The sequence below is a fragment of the Acipenser ruthenus genome, chromosome 1 (assembly GCF_902713425.1).
Source record: "Acipenser ruthenus chromosome 1, fAciRut3.2 maternal haplotype, whole genome shotgun sequence".
In the NCBI taxonomy this organism is placed as follows: Eukaryota; Metazoa; Chordata; class Actinopteri; order Acipenseriformes; family Acipenseridae; genus Acipenser; species Acipenser ruthenus.
Genome location: NC_081189.1, coordinates 42900033 through 42919358, shown reverse-complemented (window position 1 = coordinate 42919358; position 19326 = coordinate 42900033). Strand labels below are relative to the sequence as shown.

The 19326-nt window shown below is 37.4% G+C and overlaps 1 protein-coding gene across 1 annotated transcript in view; it reads right to left on the bottom strand.

Annotated features, from left to right (window-relative positions):
- Positions 1-18880, bottom strand: part of LOC117421425 (guanine nucleotide-binding protein subunit alpha-14) — a 41062-nt gene extending 22182 nt beyond the window's left edge. Inside the window, exon 1 of the mRNA XM_034035845.3 lies at positions 18302-18880. Coding sequence (XP_033891736.1) covers positions 18302-18422 — 121 coding nt within the window. The 5' untranslated portion in view covers positions 18423-18880. The remainder of the gene's footprint in view (positions 1-18301) is intronic.
- Positions 18881-19326: the final 446 nt, after the last annotated feature.

The window sequence follows — 19326 nt, the reverse complement described above, 5'->3', positions numbered from 1 at the left end:
CAATCACTGTAATTTAGGTGAGCATACAGTAGGATCCAAAGCCTGAGAGAAATGTGTCAACTCATTTGGAAAGGTAATAATCTTCCATTGAAGTGAATGCCAAAAAAAAAAGCCAACGTGGTGTTAGAACAAGTTCTTCAGATTCTGAGTAAAGTAATACCTGCATCCTGAAAAACAGGAAACATTGCCTGTAGATTACTTATGTACGTATTAACTTGTCTTCACAAACTCAGCTCAAGTCTGAACATTTCACCCTAAAAACAGTTTTCCAAAATATTAAATAGTTTCTGTTAGAAACACTCAATGGTAGAATATGTTACTAAAAGAAACATTTTTATATTATTACAGCTTCTGTGAGATGTGAACCAAAGTAATTTTGCTTCCCAACCACCAAGATAAGATACAAGAGCTGTTCTCCAATGACAGTTTGAGCGGTGGGCGATGAAACTGCTGAAACCACCCTCTCTTAGTTATTGAACAATAATGGACAATATGTGGACAATAATATCAGCTATTGTAGGACATGTACACAATATGTCAACAGGCTTTTTCTGTGGTGTTCTCTAAATGTGGTCTTCAAACTTGTTCATATATTTGTTTATACCTGATCTGGACTTTCTCCATGTTAACTGGCCACAGAGCAACTGGACGTTACACAAAAATGTGGAAATAAGTACTCTGTACAGTACAATGCATCCCTGGCAGCCCGTCCAGTAATTTGCATACACCGGATTGTGGTGGCAGTGGGTGAGCAGGAAAGAAAGCCATAGGGTTGCTTATTTGTTTATTGGTTCATTTTAGTTTTGTTTACTTCTGACTTCAGTTAGTATCTTTGCTTCAGTATCTGTTTGTTAGGTACAATTGTACAGTTAACACTCAAACATAGGGGCAGCAGTGTGGAGTAGTGGTTAGGGCTCTGGACTCTTGACCGGAGGGTCGTGGGTTCAATCCCCGGTGGGGACACTGCTGCTGTACCCTTGAGCAAGGTACTTTACCTAGATTGCTCCAGTAAAAACCCAACTGTATAAATTGGTAATTGTATGTAAAAATGATGTGATATCTTGTAACAATTGTAAGTCACCCTGGATAAGGGCGTCAGCTAAGAAATAAATAATGTGTGTCATTTAAGAAGCAATTACATGCATATATTGTGATAAACAAATTGATGCTCTTCCTGCCTTTATTGCATGTAGCTTTGTAGCTTATCATTATCCTTCTGACATCTGTAGCTCCAACTTCAAGGTTCTATTCTTGGTTTCCAGCTCGTCACATACCGTAGCATTGCCTTTTGTCGCAGTATTGTTTTATTTTGTTTTTAAAAAAGAGGAATCTAATTAAACCATCAGCTGTGCAACTTGGTTGCGTGCAACTGAATCGCTTAAGCAGGGGACACACTGCCCGATGTGATCAATAGCGATGCAATTTTTCAGTCGCATCGGGTAGTGTGTTACACTTTGCGATGCGATTTAACAGGATCAGACGATCAATTTCAATCGATCGCAAAGTTTGAACATGTTTAATATTTTGCAATGCGATTCCCTTGCATCGGGCAGTGTGTCACACCCACTCGCAAAGTCAGCAACCAATGAGTTCACCGCGTTCAGTCATATGACTGGAGACGGACACGCATGTATTGTCTCTCTATTAATACACACACACACACACACACACATAAGGTATTCCATTGGTTTTTACATGATGTATACTGTGATTTTAACTATTAGATTAAATATTTAAATATAAAACATGGGTCAGAATTATTGGCACCCCTAAAGATTCTTATAAATAAAATCAAACAAAATTAAATCTGCATTAACATTCTACTTCTTTAAGTTCATTGTGGCCTTCCATGGCTTCCTGTTTCACTGGGGTATTAAAATGAGGTAACACACATATGAAAACCATTTGTCATCCATCACCATGGGGAAAGGCAAAGAACTCACAAATGAAAAGAGACAAATGGTTGTTGACCTTCATAAATCAGGCAATGGGTACAAAACAATAGCTAAAAAAACTAAATATACCACTTACCACTATTAGGGCAATAATTAAGAAGTTCAAAACCACTGGAACAGTGGTAAACTTGCCTGGCAGAGGACGCAAGTGTATCTTGCCCCCACACACAGTGAGGCAGATGGTTCGGGAGGCAAAGGGAAATCCAAGGGCCACAGTCACCAAGTCTCCAAATCTACAATTAGATGCCACCTCCATGCCAATAGGCTATTTGGAAGGGTTACCAGAAAAAAGCCTTTATTGAGAGCAACCAACAAACGCAAGCGCCTGGAGTTTGCTAAACAGCATTGGCACTTCGATTGGAAGTGCTATGGTCAGATAATACGAAAACAGAGCTCTTTGGCCACGCACACCAGCGGTGGGTTTGGCATTGAAAGAAGGATGCGTGTGCAGAAAAGAACCTCATACCTACTGTAAAATATGGTAGTGGATCTTTGATGTTATGGGGCTGTTTTGCTTCCACAGGTCCTGGGGCCCTTGTTAAGGTCAACGGCATCATGAACTACCCAGTACCAGGACATTTTAGCCAAAAACCTGGTTGCCTCTGCCAGGAGGCTGAAACTTGGCCACAAGTGGATCTTCCAGCAAGACAATGACCCCAAGCACACATCAAAATCCACAAAGAAATGGTTAATTGACCACAAAATCAACATTTTGCAATGGCCATCTCAGACTTCAACCCCATTGAAAACCTGTGGTTTCAATTGAAGAGGGCAGTCCATACGGGCAGACCGAAGGATATCAAGGATCTGGAAAGATTCTGTATGGAGGAATGGTCTAAGATCCCTCCCAATGTGTTCTCCAATCTCATTAAACATTATAGAAAAAGACTCAGTGCTGTTATCCTTGCAAAGGGAGGGTGCACAAAGTACTAAAAACAAGGGTGCCAATAATTGTGACAATTTTTTTTGGAAATAAATGTATAGTTTGAGAAATGTGTAATTTTGGTTGATTCCATTGAATCATTAATAAAGTCAAATACAGACATGCTCAAATTTGTTGGTACCCCTCCACAAAAAACGAAGAATGCACAATTTTCTCTGAAATAACTTGAAACTGACAAAAGTAATTGGCATCCACCATTGTTTATTCCATATTTAATAGAAATCAGACTTTGCTTTTGATTTTTTATTCAACATAATATTGTAAATAAGAAATGAAAGAAATGAAAATAGCATGGACAAAAATGATGGGACTGCTAACCTAATATTTTGTTGCACAACCTTTAGTGGCAATCACTGCAATCAAACGTTTTCTGTAGCTCTCAATGAGACTTCTGCACCTGTTAACAGGTAGTTTGGCCCACTCTTCCTGAGCAAACTGCTCCAGCTGTCTCAGGTTTGATGGGTGCCTTCTCCAGACTGCAAGTTTCAGCTCTTTCCATAGATGTTCGATAGGATTCAGATCAGGACTCACAGAAGGCCACTTCAGAATAGTCCAATGTTTTGTTCTTATCCATTCTTGGGTGCTTTTAGCTGTGTGTTTTGGGTCATTATCCTGTTGGAGGACCCATGACCTGCGACTGAGACAGAGCTTTCTGACACTGGGCAGTACGTTTCGCTCCAGAATGCCTTGATAGTCTTGAGATTTCATTGTGCCCTGCACAGATTCAAGGCACCCTGTGCCAGGCGCAGCAAAGCAGCCCCAAAACATAACCGAGCCTCCTCCATGTTTCACTGTAGGTATGGTGTTCTTTTCTTTGAAAGCTTCATTTTTTCGTCTGTGAACATAGAGCTGATGTGACTTGCCAAAAAGCTCCAGTTTTGACTCATCTGTCCAAAGGACATTCTCCCAGAAGGATTGTGGCTTGTCAATATGCATTTTAGCAAATTCCAGTCTGGCTTTTTTATGTTTTTCTGTCAAAAGTGGAGTCCTCCTGGGTCGTCTTCCATGGAGCCCACTTTCGCTCAAAAAAGCGACGGATGGTGCGATCAGAAACTGACGTACCTTCACCTTGGAGTTCAGCTTGTATCTCTTTGGCAGTTATCCTTGGTTCTTTTTCTACCATTCGCACTATCCTTCTGTTCACTCTGGGGTCGATTTTCCTCTTGCAGCTGCGCCCAGGGAGGTTGGCTACAGTTCCATGGACCTTAAACTTCTTAATAATATTTGCAACTGTTGTCACAGGAACATCAAGCTGCTTGGAGATGGTCTTGTAGCCTTTACCTTTACCATGCTTGTCTATTCTTTTCTTTCTGATCTCCTCAGACAACTCTCTCCTTTGCTTTCTCTGGTCCATGTTCAGTGTGGTGCACACAATGATACCAAACAGCACAGTGACTACTTTTCTCCATTTAAATAGGCTGAATGACTGATTACAAGATTGGAGACATGTGTGATACTAATTAAAGAAACTAATTAGTTTGAAATATCACTATAATCCAATTATTTATTATCTTTTCTAAGGGGTACCAACAAATGTGTCCAGGTCATTTTAGAATATCTTTGTAGAATAAGCAATAATTCATCTCTTTTCACAGCTTCTTTGCTTTATTCTATGACATACCAAAGGCATGCAAGTATACATGATAAAATAGCTTTTAATTTCATCACTTTTCAGGAGGAATGAAGCATTATTTCAATGAGCTGTAAGGGTATCAACAAATTTGAGCACGTCTGTATATTCCACATGTTGTAAAATTACAATATAGCTCAGTACTGGTATTACTTATTTTAATAGTCTTTTTTTGCTCATCTTTATCAACGGTGCCAATAATTCTGGAGGTGACTGTGTGTGTGTGTGTGTGTGTGTGTATATATACACTACCGGTCAAAAGTTTTAGAACACCCCCATTTTTCCAGATTTTATTGAAATTTAAGCAGTTCAAGTCCAGTGAATAACCTGAAATGGTACAAAGGTAAGCGGTAAACTGCCAGAGATTAAAAAAAAAAGTTTAGGTTACCAAAAACTGAAAAATAATGTACATTTCAGAGTTATACAAAAAGGCCTTTTTCAGGGAACAAGTAATGGGTTAACAACTTACAGCTGTTCTGCAGCAATGGAAGTAAATTAAGCCTTGAAAGTTGATGCTAACAATTCCTACAGGTGTCCCAACTTTTGTTGATTACTTACAAACCCTCTGTCTGTATAAAAGCAGTGTTGGAACAGACTGTGTTACTACACCCTCTTAAGCATTATTTGGACAGTATTGTACTGCAGGAAGTAGTATATTGCTCTCATAATGGTGAGAAAAAGGCAATTAACAAAGGAAGACAGACAAACCATTATAACCCTTAAAAGTGTAGGTCTTTCCTTTAGAGAAATTGCAAAGAAAGCCAAGGTGTCAGTGAGTACAGTTTCCTACACCATCAAAAGGCACTTGGAAACTGGAGGAAACTCTGACAGGAAGAGGTCTGGCAGACCCAAAGCCACAACAGAATCAGAAGACAAGTTTCTGAGAGTCAACAGCTTGCGTGATAGGCGGCTCACAGGACAACAGCTTCAAGCACAGCTTAACACTGGTCGAAGTAAGCAAGTCTCAGTTTCAACTGTGAAGAGAAGACTTCGAGCTACAGATTTGACAGGTCGAGTGGCAGTAAGAAAGCCATTGCTAAGATGGCAAAATAAGAAAAAGAGGCTTGCCTGGGCCATGAAGCACCGCCAGTGGACTACTGAAGACTGGAAGAAGGTCTTATGGACAGATGAATCAAAATTTGAAATCTTCGGTTCATCACGCAGGGGTTTTGTACGCCGTCGAGTAGGCAAAAGGATGGTTCCTCGGTGTGTGACACCAACTGTCAAACATGGAGGATATATATATATATGAAGGAGGAAGCGTGATGGTCTGGGGCTCTTTTGCTGGGTCCAGAGTCGGCGACTTGCACAGAGTGAGTGGCACCCTGAACCAAAACTGCTACCACAGCATTTTGCAGCGCCATGCAATACCCTCTGGTATACGCCTAGTTGGTCAGGGGTTCATCCTACAGCAAGATAATGACCCAAAACATACCTCCAGGCTATGTCAGAACTACCTTAGAAGAAAAGAACAAGACGGTAGGCTTCAAATCATGGAATGGCAAGCACAGACTTAAACCCCATCGAGCTGGTTTGGGATGAACTGGACAGAAGGGTGAAAGCAAAGCAACCTACAAGTGCAACACATTTGTGGGAACTTCTGCAACAGTGTTGGGAAGAACTTTCCGAACAATATTTGATTTCCATTGTAGAAAGAATGCCACGAGTGTGTTCGGCTGTTATATCTGCAAAAGGTGGCTACTTTGATGAGTCAAAAATTTAGATTAAATTTTGTTAAACAAAATGATTCCATGACTTCTTTTTTATCTCCAATTGTTTATTTGTTCTATGCTTTAATTTCAGTACATTGAGACATTAAACTGTGTAAATTTCAATAAAAACTGGAAAAATTGAGGTGTTCTAAAACTTTTGACCGGTAGTGTATGTATGTGTGTGTATATGTATGTATATATATATATATATATATATATATATATATATATATATATATACACACACACATACATACACACAGTATGTTCTGTTCCTGTGCTTGTTTTCAAAGTCGTATTGGCTATGGTCAATAAAGTGAATACAAATAGCTGTTGTCTTTGATTTTATTTTAATACAAAGTAACATTGCAGTTAAAATTGAAGGCCATTTTTTAATGTCTACCCCATTACCATTAAATATTGTACAGTATTTATGACTTCAAGGTAATTTTGCAAATAGATTTTACTCTCTCAGTGTTAAAATTAGAGGGTAAGTTACTCCCAGACCCAAAACCTTATCTGGAGCGCTGGTTTCACTTATTCAAGGATTCAGAAACAAGTAGATATATGTTTTTTATAAATCCTTAACTATCACTGTTTTTTAGTTAGTTACAGGGTGTATGGTTGAACTTATGGTAAAATGTTATGCTATTTTAGTACAAAAAAGACGGTTCAGAAAGTCCCGCACAATATCCATATATATTGAGCCTCCTCAGCCTGAGCTACAGTACCCAGTGATGTCAAATGAGTGGATTTTACCAGGTTGCCACTTACTCCCATTGAAACCACTGGTGGTGTTTAACCTTTTTAAACTGTTAAGTTTTTGAAGAACTGAATAAAAAAATATATTACCAGAATTGTTGCAAAGTTTAACTACAGTTCTTAAACAACTACAGTTTTTCCTATGTATTGGTCATTTTACTATTGCTGCATTCATTGTTTCTCGATGTCCTTGTTCTGAATGGTGTGCCTCTGTATTGTCACTGTATTTCTGGTGTGCTTACTTATTTAAGTTGGCTAGGAGCAACTGTATCTACAAAGAGCTTTTGTCCTTTGTATGAAAATAATTATATTGATGATGTTGTACACTAGAATTACAAAGAAGTGATCTAACGAATACAGCATATTCTACTAAATGGAGTCCAGACAGTTTCTTGTAAAAAATATATATTTTTAAAAATGTTTATCTTTTACTTTTCTTAAATATACCTAATTACAGTTACCAACCGTGCACAAAGTATAAAGCATATCACACAGCATTGAAAACAAAAAGAAAGGCAAACTACAATAAACAGTTTTTATTTGATGTATTATTAATGACAGTGAATAGGAACAAGACTTGTTTAAATGAATTTACTTAAATCTAATCTGTAATGAAATATTTCATAACATAATTGAGATAAAACATAGTAAATTAATTACGCTGAAATGGCAGCTGAAGAGATGCATTGAGGAAGGCAGTGAAAACACGATTGCTTTATTTTCAGTTTATTGGAACGGGGTTAACACTAAGCAATACAAATACCACAGCAAGTAAGGTGCGGTATCGGTAGATAAGGCTTTTTTAAATATCAAAATACATTTATGGCACAAATGAAAACAACTTTAATGTAGCTGATATTTACATCTGTGGTAGTGTGGTACTGATCAGCTGATTTCCCTCAACCAGGTGGTGTAAACAGCATGCAGGCTCAGATTCATTCAAATACTTGAGCTACCAAGGATTCGCCTTATGGAAACAAAAAAGCACAAGCATGACATGAAAAATAGGCTGCTTAAAAGGTCATATGCAGAGCCATTACAGCCAGAGTATCGAGTGCACAGAGGTTGAAGGAATTTCAAACGATTTATTGCAAATTTGCACATACTGTATTTGGAAAACAGCCTGAATTTGGTGACTGAATGTTTGGTCACTAAAGTACTGAATGTTAACAAACACCAGTTTGTTAATATGCTTTACCATACTGTACCTCCCTAGGCTTTACAATTCTTTCCTATGCTTTACCACACTATGTTTTATTACACTTTTTTTTTTTAAGGTGTCATAAACCATACCCTCAAACACAAGCATTAGAATAGCCCTTACCAGGTTTTGAAAAGTTTATTTTTACTAAAACTACAAGATTGGTTTACATCAACAGAATGAAAACCTATGTAACCACAAAGTAATTCCTTAAATCCTGCCTGCTTTGCACTTCTATTAGCTACATACAGTAGGTCTTAAATGTGCACTTTACAAAGAAACATGTTGTAGCAAATGTAGTTTTATTTTAAAGCATCTGTCTTAAATAAGCAAATAAATATGAAAAGGAATCAAACATTTTTCAACAAAATTCTCTTGTCCGTTGGGTCTAAAATAGAATTTTCATAGTATGTTTGGAGAAAAAAGGGGAAAGTCTTCAATGAAGAAAACCTTCCGTTTACATACAGTTAAACATAGAGGTGGTTTGGTCATAATATGGGGGTGTTTTAGCAGTTTGGGGACTGAAGACATTGATGTGATTGAAGATTGAATGAATGCAGCCATGTATCAAAACATTCTACAAAATACAATGATACCATCTACTCGTTGGCTGATTATCTTCCAGCATGACATCGACCCAAAGCATACGGCTGAGTCAACTCTGGAATTCTTGAAGAAAACTAAGATTAAAGTTCTGGAATGGCCTTGCAATCACCAGATCTCAATCCAATAGAAATACTTAGGACTGTTCCGAAAAAAGCTGTAGCCAAGAATTGTGCATCCAATCTGTCTGAGCTGAAGGAAATATGCAAGACAGAATGGGCCCAGATAGCTTATTTCACCAATAAGATGCAACATACTGGTTAAGAATTATCATTAATGTCTGAAAGCTGCAATAAAAGCAAAAAGAGGTAACACAAAATCTGAAAGTCAATGTTATCATGAAAAAATATTTGAAATTGCTTTTATTTTTTTTATCTACACTGTTTGTTAAACTAGCAGAAATTGTGTATGTTGATCTTTGTCATAGTAAATGCTTGTATTTCACATTTTTTCTTGAATTATCTTCTATTCAGTTTAGGCTGCCAATACTTTTTGTCTGCGACTGTACATGTCTCTTAAAATGCAACATTTGTTTATACAAAAATGTAGTTTCCTATTTGAATTTTAAATCATAAAAGTTCAACTTATTCCAAGAAGAAACATATGCTGCTCAGCAAAGTGATTTGCTAAGCAAATCTGAGAAATGGAGCTTAAAGTAACAAGTGATCAGCAAATTCATTTACATAAAGGGGCTGTTGAAAGTGCAAAAAAAAATTCAAATTGTCTTGCGGCCAGGAAATTATTTTGCACTGTGGCTTATGTAAGCTTAAGAGCAATGCAAGTCACTCAACACAAACAAATAATGAAATGCAATCATGATTATATATATATATATATATATATATATATATATATATTATATACAGACGTGCTCAAATTTGTTGGTACCCTTACAACTCATTGAAATAATGCTTCATTCCTCCTGAAAAGTGATGAAATTAAAAGCTATTTTATCATGTATACTTGCATGCCTTTGGTATGTCATAGAATAAAGCAAAGAAGCTGTGAAAAGAGATGAATTATTGCTTATTCTACAAAGATATTCTAAAATGGCCTGGACACATTTGTTGGTACCCCTTAGAAAAGATAATAAATAATTGGATTATAGTGATATTTCAAACTAATTAGTTTCTTTAATTAGTATCACACATGTCTCCAATCTTGTAATCAGTCAGTCAGCCTATTTAAATGGAGAAAAGAAGTCACTGTGCTGTTTGGTATCATTGTGTGCACCACAATGAACATGGACCAGAGAAAGCAAAGGAGAGAGTTGTCTGAGGAGATCAGAAAGAAAATAATAGACAAGCATGGTAAAGGTAAAGGCTACAAGACCATCTCCAAGCAGCTTGATGTTCCTGTGACAACAGTTGCAAATATTATTAAGGAGTTTAAGGTCCATGGAACTGTAGCCAACCTCCCTGGGCGCGGCCGCAAGAGGAAAATCGACCCCAGAGTGAACAGAAGGATAGTGCGAATGGTAGAAAAAGAACCAAGGATAACTGCCAAAGAGAAACAAGCTGAACTCCAAGGTGAAGGTACGTCAGTTTCTGATCGCACCATCCGTCGCTTTTTGAGCGAAAGTGGGCTCCATGGAAGAAGACCCAGGAGGACTCCACTTTTGAAAGAAAAACATAAAAAAGCCAGACTGGAATTTGCTAAAATGCATATTGACAAGCCACAATCCTTCACAGACAGATGAGTCAAAACTGGAGCTTTTTGGCAAGTCACATCAGCTCTATGTTCACAGACAAAAAAATGAAGATTTCAAAGAAAAGAACACCATACCTACAGTGAAACATGGAGGAGGCTCGGTTATGTTTTGGGGCTGCTTTGTTGCGCCTAGCACAGGGTGCCTTGAATCTGTGCAGGGCACAATGAAATCTCAAGACTATCAAGGCATTCTGGAGTGAAATGTACTGCCCAGTGTCAGAAAGCTCTGTCTCAGTCACAGGTCATGGGTCCTCCAACAGGATAATGACCCAAAACACACAGCTAAAAGCACCCAAGAATGGATAAGAACAAAACATTGGACTATTCTGAAGTGGCCTTCTATGAGTCCTGATCTGAATCCTATCGAACATCTATGGAAAGAGCTGAAACTTGCAGTCTGGAGAAGGCACCCATCAAACCTGAGACAGTTGGAGCAGTTTGCTCAGGAAGAGTGGGCCAAACTACCTGTTAACAGGTGCAGAAGTCTCATTGAGAGCTACAGAAAACGTTTGATTGCAGTGATTGCCTCTAAAGGTTGTGCAACAAAATATTAGGTTAGCGGTCCCATCATTTTTGTCCATGCCATTTTCATTTGTTTTCTTATTTACAATATTATGTTGAATAAAAAATCAAAAGCAAAGTCTGATTTCTATTAAATATGGAATAAACAATGTTGGATGCCAATTACTTTTGTCAGTTTCAAGTTATTTCAGAGAAGATTGTGCATTCTTCGTTTTTTGTGGAGGGGTACCAACAAATTTGAGCACGTCTGTATATAAGTTGCCTAAATTGTGTTATCATTGATAGTTCATCAAGAACATCACCCAAAAACCAAGACTGAAACTTTTTATAACATTTAGCCTAGTTACTGAGTCAGCTCTTTAAAACTGTAACAATCTTGAAAACTTCTGCTGGAAAAAAGTCGTCTGTGTTGGCTGCAAAAAAAGTAAGCAGACAAAATAGATTTTTTAAAAACAACCTTGACTAACACATTCAGCAACAGTTTTGAGTTTTGTAAACCTTTAAAACTTGCATTGACACATTAATTAAAATGAGCATGTACTTCCCATAGACTATTTTGCTGCCTCTAATCCCAAAATATTAAACACAAGAGAAATGTTAACTGCTAACCTAAAATGACAAAATTGAAGCTTTTGTGTTTTTCTTTATACACACTGTACATTTCTAGTAGTATGTAGAAATGTCATTGTACAGTCTTCTCCATCTTGCTCTTCTCTGAAGGTTTTCCTGCCTGTCCTCAACAAGAGCCAAGCATCGCCGCATCAGTAAGTGTACCACAGCAGCCATCCTGAGGCCAATTACAGCTCTTAATTACTCACTTCTGCAATGGCTTGCACCCTGTCAGAGGAGGTGTAACGTTTTTGGAGGGTCAACGTGCAAGGCAAAATCCTTGCATCTCATTATAATGTTTGCACCCGCTTAGTATTCCAGATCACCGTCCAATTCCATACTCATTTGGATACATTTCAATGTCATTTAAATGGATTAATGATGGCAAAGTGCTAATTTGACAGCTTGTGCAGAACAGCAGATGAAAAACATTCTTTACATACGCCACATTTTAGTGAGCGCTAAAGTCCCACTTTACGCCAGCTAAACATGTTTTTTGGCAGCAATACGAGTGTTTTGCAGCCTCAGATCACTTTGCACGCAGTGCTGTAGTGGTAAATAAAAAAGTGAGTAAACTCCGCTGTTTGGTGGAGTTGAACAGATAGATTGTTATCAACCCTCAGCCAATCAGAACCCCCACATCCAGTTATTTCCCCTCTGTCAAAGACCCAACAGTGCGCTTCAACTGAACAGTGAGGGTCCTTTTGCGGTCTAGGTTGAAAGCTACCAAGGTCGCCAACTATTTTTATACCAATCAGGATCTTAAGTTGTGACATCACAATCACCTCTGATGTAACAAACAGCAACCACATTATTTGCAATTGCAACTTTTTTGTGCTTAATTACCAGAGATCCTAGGAACCTGTTTGCTGCGGACAAACACAGATTTTCTATGCTTTCGGAGAATTTTTATTTTTACACATGCAAAACATGCAAGGCTTTTTTTGGTTGTTTGGCAACCAAATCAATACACTTCTCATATATAATCATAGGCACAGGCAATTTTGCTTTAAATTTAGTAAACATACTTGTTCAATAAAACTGCTTCTGGTGAACGAGGCACACTGTCAGTGTCACATTCATGCTGAAACGTAGCTGGAGTTTAAACAAGCTGTTTAAAGATGCAGAAAACTGTAGAAATCACACCTAAATATCGGGTCAATGAGTTTGGCAATATCCATCCAAGTGATAAAGACTAACTCAAGATAAACTAATATAAATACTATTTTTTGGTTTGTATTATTAGTACACAGACGTATTTGTAATGTGTAAAGTAAAATGGTAGGCCTACGTTTGTTTATTATTGATTGATGGCACTCTGGTGAGTTTGTGGAACTTCCTTCGAATTTGAAAGTGTACCATTAATGCTTCCTGCAAAAACAAACTGTTATTCAATAGTACTGTTTGCGTGTCTTATAATGTGACGCAGGGGGCACTCAATTTCAGTCTTTTATTTTAATTGTAGAACAACGCTGATACGAATCATACGAATCAATCATTCCTTTTCTTTAATCAATAAAACCCTTGAGAACAAATTCTCATTTGCAATAACGCCTGTTACCAGACTGTGCCTTTTAGAAAGTGCTATGTTTGTAGCCCCAAGTAAAAAATGAAATGTATGTCATATGACAGATATTGATGTGCGTTATTGTTACAATGTTTCGCAACAGTGATGTAAACACTAAGGGTGATGTATCATATAGCTTAATATTTTGCTTAAAGATATTGTAAATATTTTAAAACTATTCAAAATATATCCAAATGTAATACCCGCACAAATGCCCAAAACTAGCCAAAAAAATAGGCACCCGTCCAAAGCCATTTTTTCACACACAATACAAAAAAATACAAGCCCAATTGTGTGTGAACCTGTCCAATCTGGTGTCACTGAAGGCTACGAGCACCACCCTACAGGTCCAGTGTGCCTAATAGAACATTAACAGAACATAAACAACCAATCACAGAACACACACACACACACACACACACACACACACACAAAGAACACGCAGTCCAGTGGCCACGCCCCTCTGCTCGTGCCACAGTTATGACTGAGAGCTCTCAGCTGTCAGTTTAACTCGCAGCAACACAGCACAGCTGCTCACTGTTAAATTATCTTGTCTTTAACCCAGGATTTGCAAATCACAGGAGTAGAAATGAGTAAACTCTGTATACCTTACACGAGAAGTGGGTAAACGCTATATTGCCAAAATTAAAAGTGGGTAAATGTCATTTACCTGTGTATACCCTCGACTATACCACAGTTTGCACGTATCCTTACCTTGGCCCCAAAGAACCGAAGGAATGACAGAGGTGTGGTGGGTTTTATGTTGCATTCGCCCAGTGCATGGGCAATGCCATTTTCTTGCCCACATAGTTGTTCTCAGCAAACAAAATTCAACAACCTACCACAACTCTTACTCTTCCCAGCAGGGGTTACTGTTGAGCACTGAGAAATAATTGGATAATTAGTGTTGCAATCACTTTAATCCATGTTATGGCTGCAGATTTTATTACAGTAGTAGAGCTGTTGATGTCAAAAGATTTCCCTGTGATGTTTTCAGGCAAGGCAACAATAAAAAGAGTCAGTAGCCAGATCAGGAGGATATACTGTTTTTTCTCTGAATACCTCAAGAGAACTGTTAACATTATATTGATGTATGCAATTTATTTGTATCAGATAGTTTGTAACAAATTCAAATAATGTCATGTGAAGAAGATTCTATTCTGCAGATAATTGTTAGGTGATACCTGCTCTGATCTTGTGGGGTGGAAATCGTTATATATACAGTATATAACTATATATATTGTCTAACAGATACCAAGCCTATTTCCTGACTCTTTCCTGCTACCAAATATTAAGAGTTCTCAGAACAAAACATAAAAGGCATGTTACAGTACTGAAAAGTAAAATAAAAAATATTTAAGTTGCATGAAAGCAACATTTGGCGATATATTAGAATATTATTCTGGATTACAGTACCCAATACTAAAGTGAGAATGAAACAGAAGTATTTTTTTGTATTTATGCCTTCATGGAAATGCAATAGTGGGATACATTTATGAAACAATGGAACATCCGCTCCTTTATTAAATTAGCAAAAGGTTATCTTAATTTGATTTAATCTTTCCCCACAACAGGTTATTTATATTTAATTAACAACTGGCTTCCCGGTTCCTGCTTCAGCTGCCCTTACTGGCACAAATACAGTCAAATAACAGCACACATGGACAACAGGCATGCCATTTTATTTGAACATCAACACATTTTATTAAATGTTTAATGCCAAGTACTGTAAGTACCAATTCACTACTCATGCTTTTCAAACTGGATTCAGGCTTCAGCAATAGCAGACTTTCTAAAACTGTAGAGTCTCCCAGCTGTCTCATCAAAGCAACAGTATATTTTAGGCATGAGAATATAATCTGGCCAACCAACCAAACATTTGAAACTTTTGATCTGAAAACTGTCATGCTCACCATCAACACTACTGTACATGATGTAAATCACTCACTAACACATTTCAGTGAACAGGCTCCCCCTGAAACCGTTCATGCGGAAACAAGTCTTGCTTTAATTGACTGACTGCTGCAAGTCATTTTGTACCTGCTATATCTCAGATCCTTCTGCTTGCTGTGTTACCTTTTGAGGTTTGGAATTTTGTACCCTGCTATAGCTCGGATTTTTCTCAATTTTTTTTGTTACACAAGATCATTTGACATAAATCTTTACAATTTTTCAACAGTATTTAAAATATAAAGAAGCGTCTGACTTACAAATCTAAAAATGAACAAAACAGCAAAGTACAAATACATAAATAAATCAATCAACACAATTGGGTGGTTTACTGCAGTGTGCTTTGTGTATTGTGTGATTTCCTCAAAAACTGCAAAATGTTATCACAATGGGCTAAGCACAAAATGCCTTAAAAGAAAACAGTGAACGTCTTCAATTTTCAGTATTAAGTTTGATGTAAAAGACTGAACTTCTCCTTTCAGGTTCACAATTAGGGAGGGTCGACCAGTAATAACAATTGATCTGCGTCCCTGTGTTAGCTTATGTACAGATCAAAAGACCCACATTTAAACTGAGTATTATGCTGTGAGGTTGAGCTCAATGGCAACACAAACATGTTAACTAGATCAGAAGTGTACCCAAGGGAAACACTGGCTAATTGTGCTTCAGTTAGAATCTTTAATGCTGCACTTAAGATAAACTGGCCCAGTACGCAGCAACCACACAGAGACTGGAATGGGTGACTTTGCACTCAGCATATTGCATTTAAATAAATACTTTAAGATGCAGTGACTGCATGGGGTGAACACACCAGTCATAATACAGCAGATAGTGCAACATCCCATTTACAGTACATTCCTGCAGTTTTTCAGCATTCACTCAAAATGTAACTTCCCTACAGGCACATGGAACATGTATCAAAGGAACCTTTTATGAACACTTAAAATATCAATCTAAAACATCAAGTTAGATGGGACTTCCATACAAATCAGGATTTCAAGGCCTGAACTAGCTACTGTACTTTAAATTCAATTGTAGATCATCAGTCATAAGTTGTGTTTAATAGATTTATTGTATGATTCCCTTTGCATGATAAGAGACTAGACTTAACCACTGTACAGTATACAATAGTCAAATCTGTGACTAGCGTGATCATTTAGGTAAAGAAGCCACTGACTGCATGCAAATTGGAGTTTCACCCCGTAATAATGATTACTGTATGGCTGATATGCTGGTGTACATCTCAATAATAGCACCTCTTATTTCTGCAGCATGTTTTCTTTTAATTCTAAAACATTGTACACTTACAGAAAAGTAGTTATGCGCTGAACTGCAATCGCAGGCACCTCGCAGATTAAAATGGGAGTTTCATAAAACTTTTGCAGGGCTGCGACATCGCCAATTTTCATTGAAACTTGCAACAGCCAGACAGCATCCGCAAGCAGCAGTTGTTATTGCAAATGTTTGGACATAGCATGGCGCTATTACTACTAGCTGGCCGTCGACATGTCAGAGAAATCAGAAGGGAAAGAGTATTTAGGGACCTGTCAAATCCTCTTGATGCGTATCCAGATTCAAGAATAATATCAAAGTACAGATTACCAAGAAGGGAGTTAACTGTGTGATTTATTAGATCAAGAACTTAGCCATTGATGGCTCTCAAATACCAATGTTGTCCCTGCTGTAAATGAGCACCTGTACATATATGCAGGAAGGGTTTTCATTCCATTAATATTCAAGCCTTCTCAGATGCCAAAAATGTCGGTGTTAGATGCTGTCATTCGATAACCTGGGAGTACAAATGGCAGTTTTATTTGGGCAAATTATGAAATCAGCGATTGCTTTGCTAGTGGCAATATTGCTGATGGCTGGCTTTTGGGAGACATAAGATAATAATAATAATAATAATAATAATAATAATAATAATAATAATAATAATGCATTTTATTAACAAGCTGTGTAATTTATCTATTTTCATTATTGCTTACTTAGGTGGATAACAAAAGGCGTGTTTACTTACGTTGGATTAAAGGCAGCAGGAAGAGCTTCACTATCTGCTTTTCTTTTTTGGCTTATAAACCAATCCTCTCAATACCAACAGCTGCTTCACGAATTACATCTAGGACTATTTTTCCTACTTAATGAGGTCTTTTTGATCTCCCTTCTTTTCCCTTCTTTTAATTTTGATGCAACTCCCTTTGTATTTCTGACCACATCTTTTATTATAAAGGGGGACTCCATCACAGAAACAAAAGATAAGGTTTGAACTATGAAAATGCTCCTCTTTGCTACAAACAAAACTGTAACATGACTGTAACTACACCTGCAACACACTACTATTGTATACTCTCTTGATCACAAATGTAAGGACAGCCTCCCTTAAATAAGACTACTGCCTGGTACAGTCAGGTACAGTCAGGTCCTAAAGCATAAAAACAGGCTCTTGTATGACAGAAAAGAAGCCTGTATGCCCCCAAACTATACAAAAACCAAACAACCACCTAAAACAACCCTTAGAAAACAACGAAACTGGGTCCCACAACATACTGCAGCACCACGCCCATCCAGTTAGTGGAGTGTGTCTTTTAAACGTATATAGAATGTAAGCTTGGTCATGTGACCGAAAGCAAGCAATTCTTGAAAGGATGGCACGCAATAAACACACAATTTTACCGTAACAAAACGGCATTCTTTCACTAACTGTCACTGGGAGAATGTGAATCTGATAGCTCATTTCAAATACAATACAAAATGGATACAACTTATATTCGTTGCGAGTTACGTGCCGGGGGTCTGTAGTGTCACTGCTTCTACTGCGCCTCCTCGTGTAGTGTCTGTATGGCTATGTGCAGCGAACCTACTAACACACACGCAGCCTTCCCGGGCCTGTCTGGCTATAAACAAATAAATATATTTCTGTCTGAGACAAGTAATTAGGTTTATACAGTAAATAAAATATATATTTTAATTAATAGGAAAGATGTGGAAACACACAATGCAGTAGGTGCGCTTTGCCTACAAACTGGCACTCAGTTTCAGTTCAGAAGAAAGTAAAATAAATTTGGCGTTGGTAAAAAAAAAAAAAAAAAAATTAAAAAAAAGTTTTTAATTACAATTATTTGACAACTGCAACTCACCCAACAAAAGCAATTTAAACTCCCTGCGAGCATCCTTCTTGTCTTTGCGCAGCTGTCTTTCAATTTCTTGATTTATCCTTTGGCATTCCTTGTCTTCAGCAGACAGGCAGCACCCAGCCATGATAAATAAATAAATTTAAAAAAAAAAAAAAGGTTTTAAATACAAATACAAATAGTTGAATTGAATCAAGTTATAATGACGTCTATGTTTTTTTTTGTTTGTTTGTTTGTTTGTTTGTTTGTTTTTTTTTTTAAACAAAAAGCCGGGGTACAAAATGAAAATATGTTCTGTAAATCACTCCTCTTGGACTGCCAGCTCCGCTTTACTTCAAACTTTCAATGTCAGTAGTTCTGCCACAACATGGATGGCTACAGTTGGAGTAACTTGTCTCTGCAAAATGAACAATAGAAGAAAACGTAAGGAAAAAAGCAATATCCCTTTTTACAGATGAATCCTGGAGGAACACACTGTTATGGTTTAGTCCTTTGGTTTGTGTGTGATTGACGCTGATGCAGTGACAGGTTGTGGAGCTTAATGTCAAAGCAACCTGAGCACTTGACCAAATGGCAGTGAATGAAGTGGAGAGTGTTGGCAGATTACTTAAGTGCATTTTTTCCGCTGTTGGAGTTACAAAGAGGCGGGGCTTTTTTTTTTTTTTTGATTTCCCACTTCTTGGGATGGGCAGGGCAGTCAGGGCAATGGCGCCTGTTTTTAAAGCAGTGTTCCTTTTCGAAGATTGTAATGTATGCACACACTTACAATTTATTTTATATTGGTAATGTTACCTGGTCGTAAAATTAAAGGTAGATTATCTTTTTACTGTACTACTTGTTCCTAAACTAGGACAGCTCTCCTATTATTATTATTATTATTATTATTATTATTATTATTATTATTATTATTATTATTATTATTATTATTATTATTATCTTGTTTTCAATTTAAGTTGTATATGTTTTGTTGGACATTTTTATATTGCCGGTATTTTTCTTTGCTTACGTTTTAGGAGTGCTGGCATTTTTAC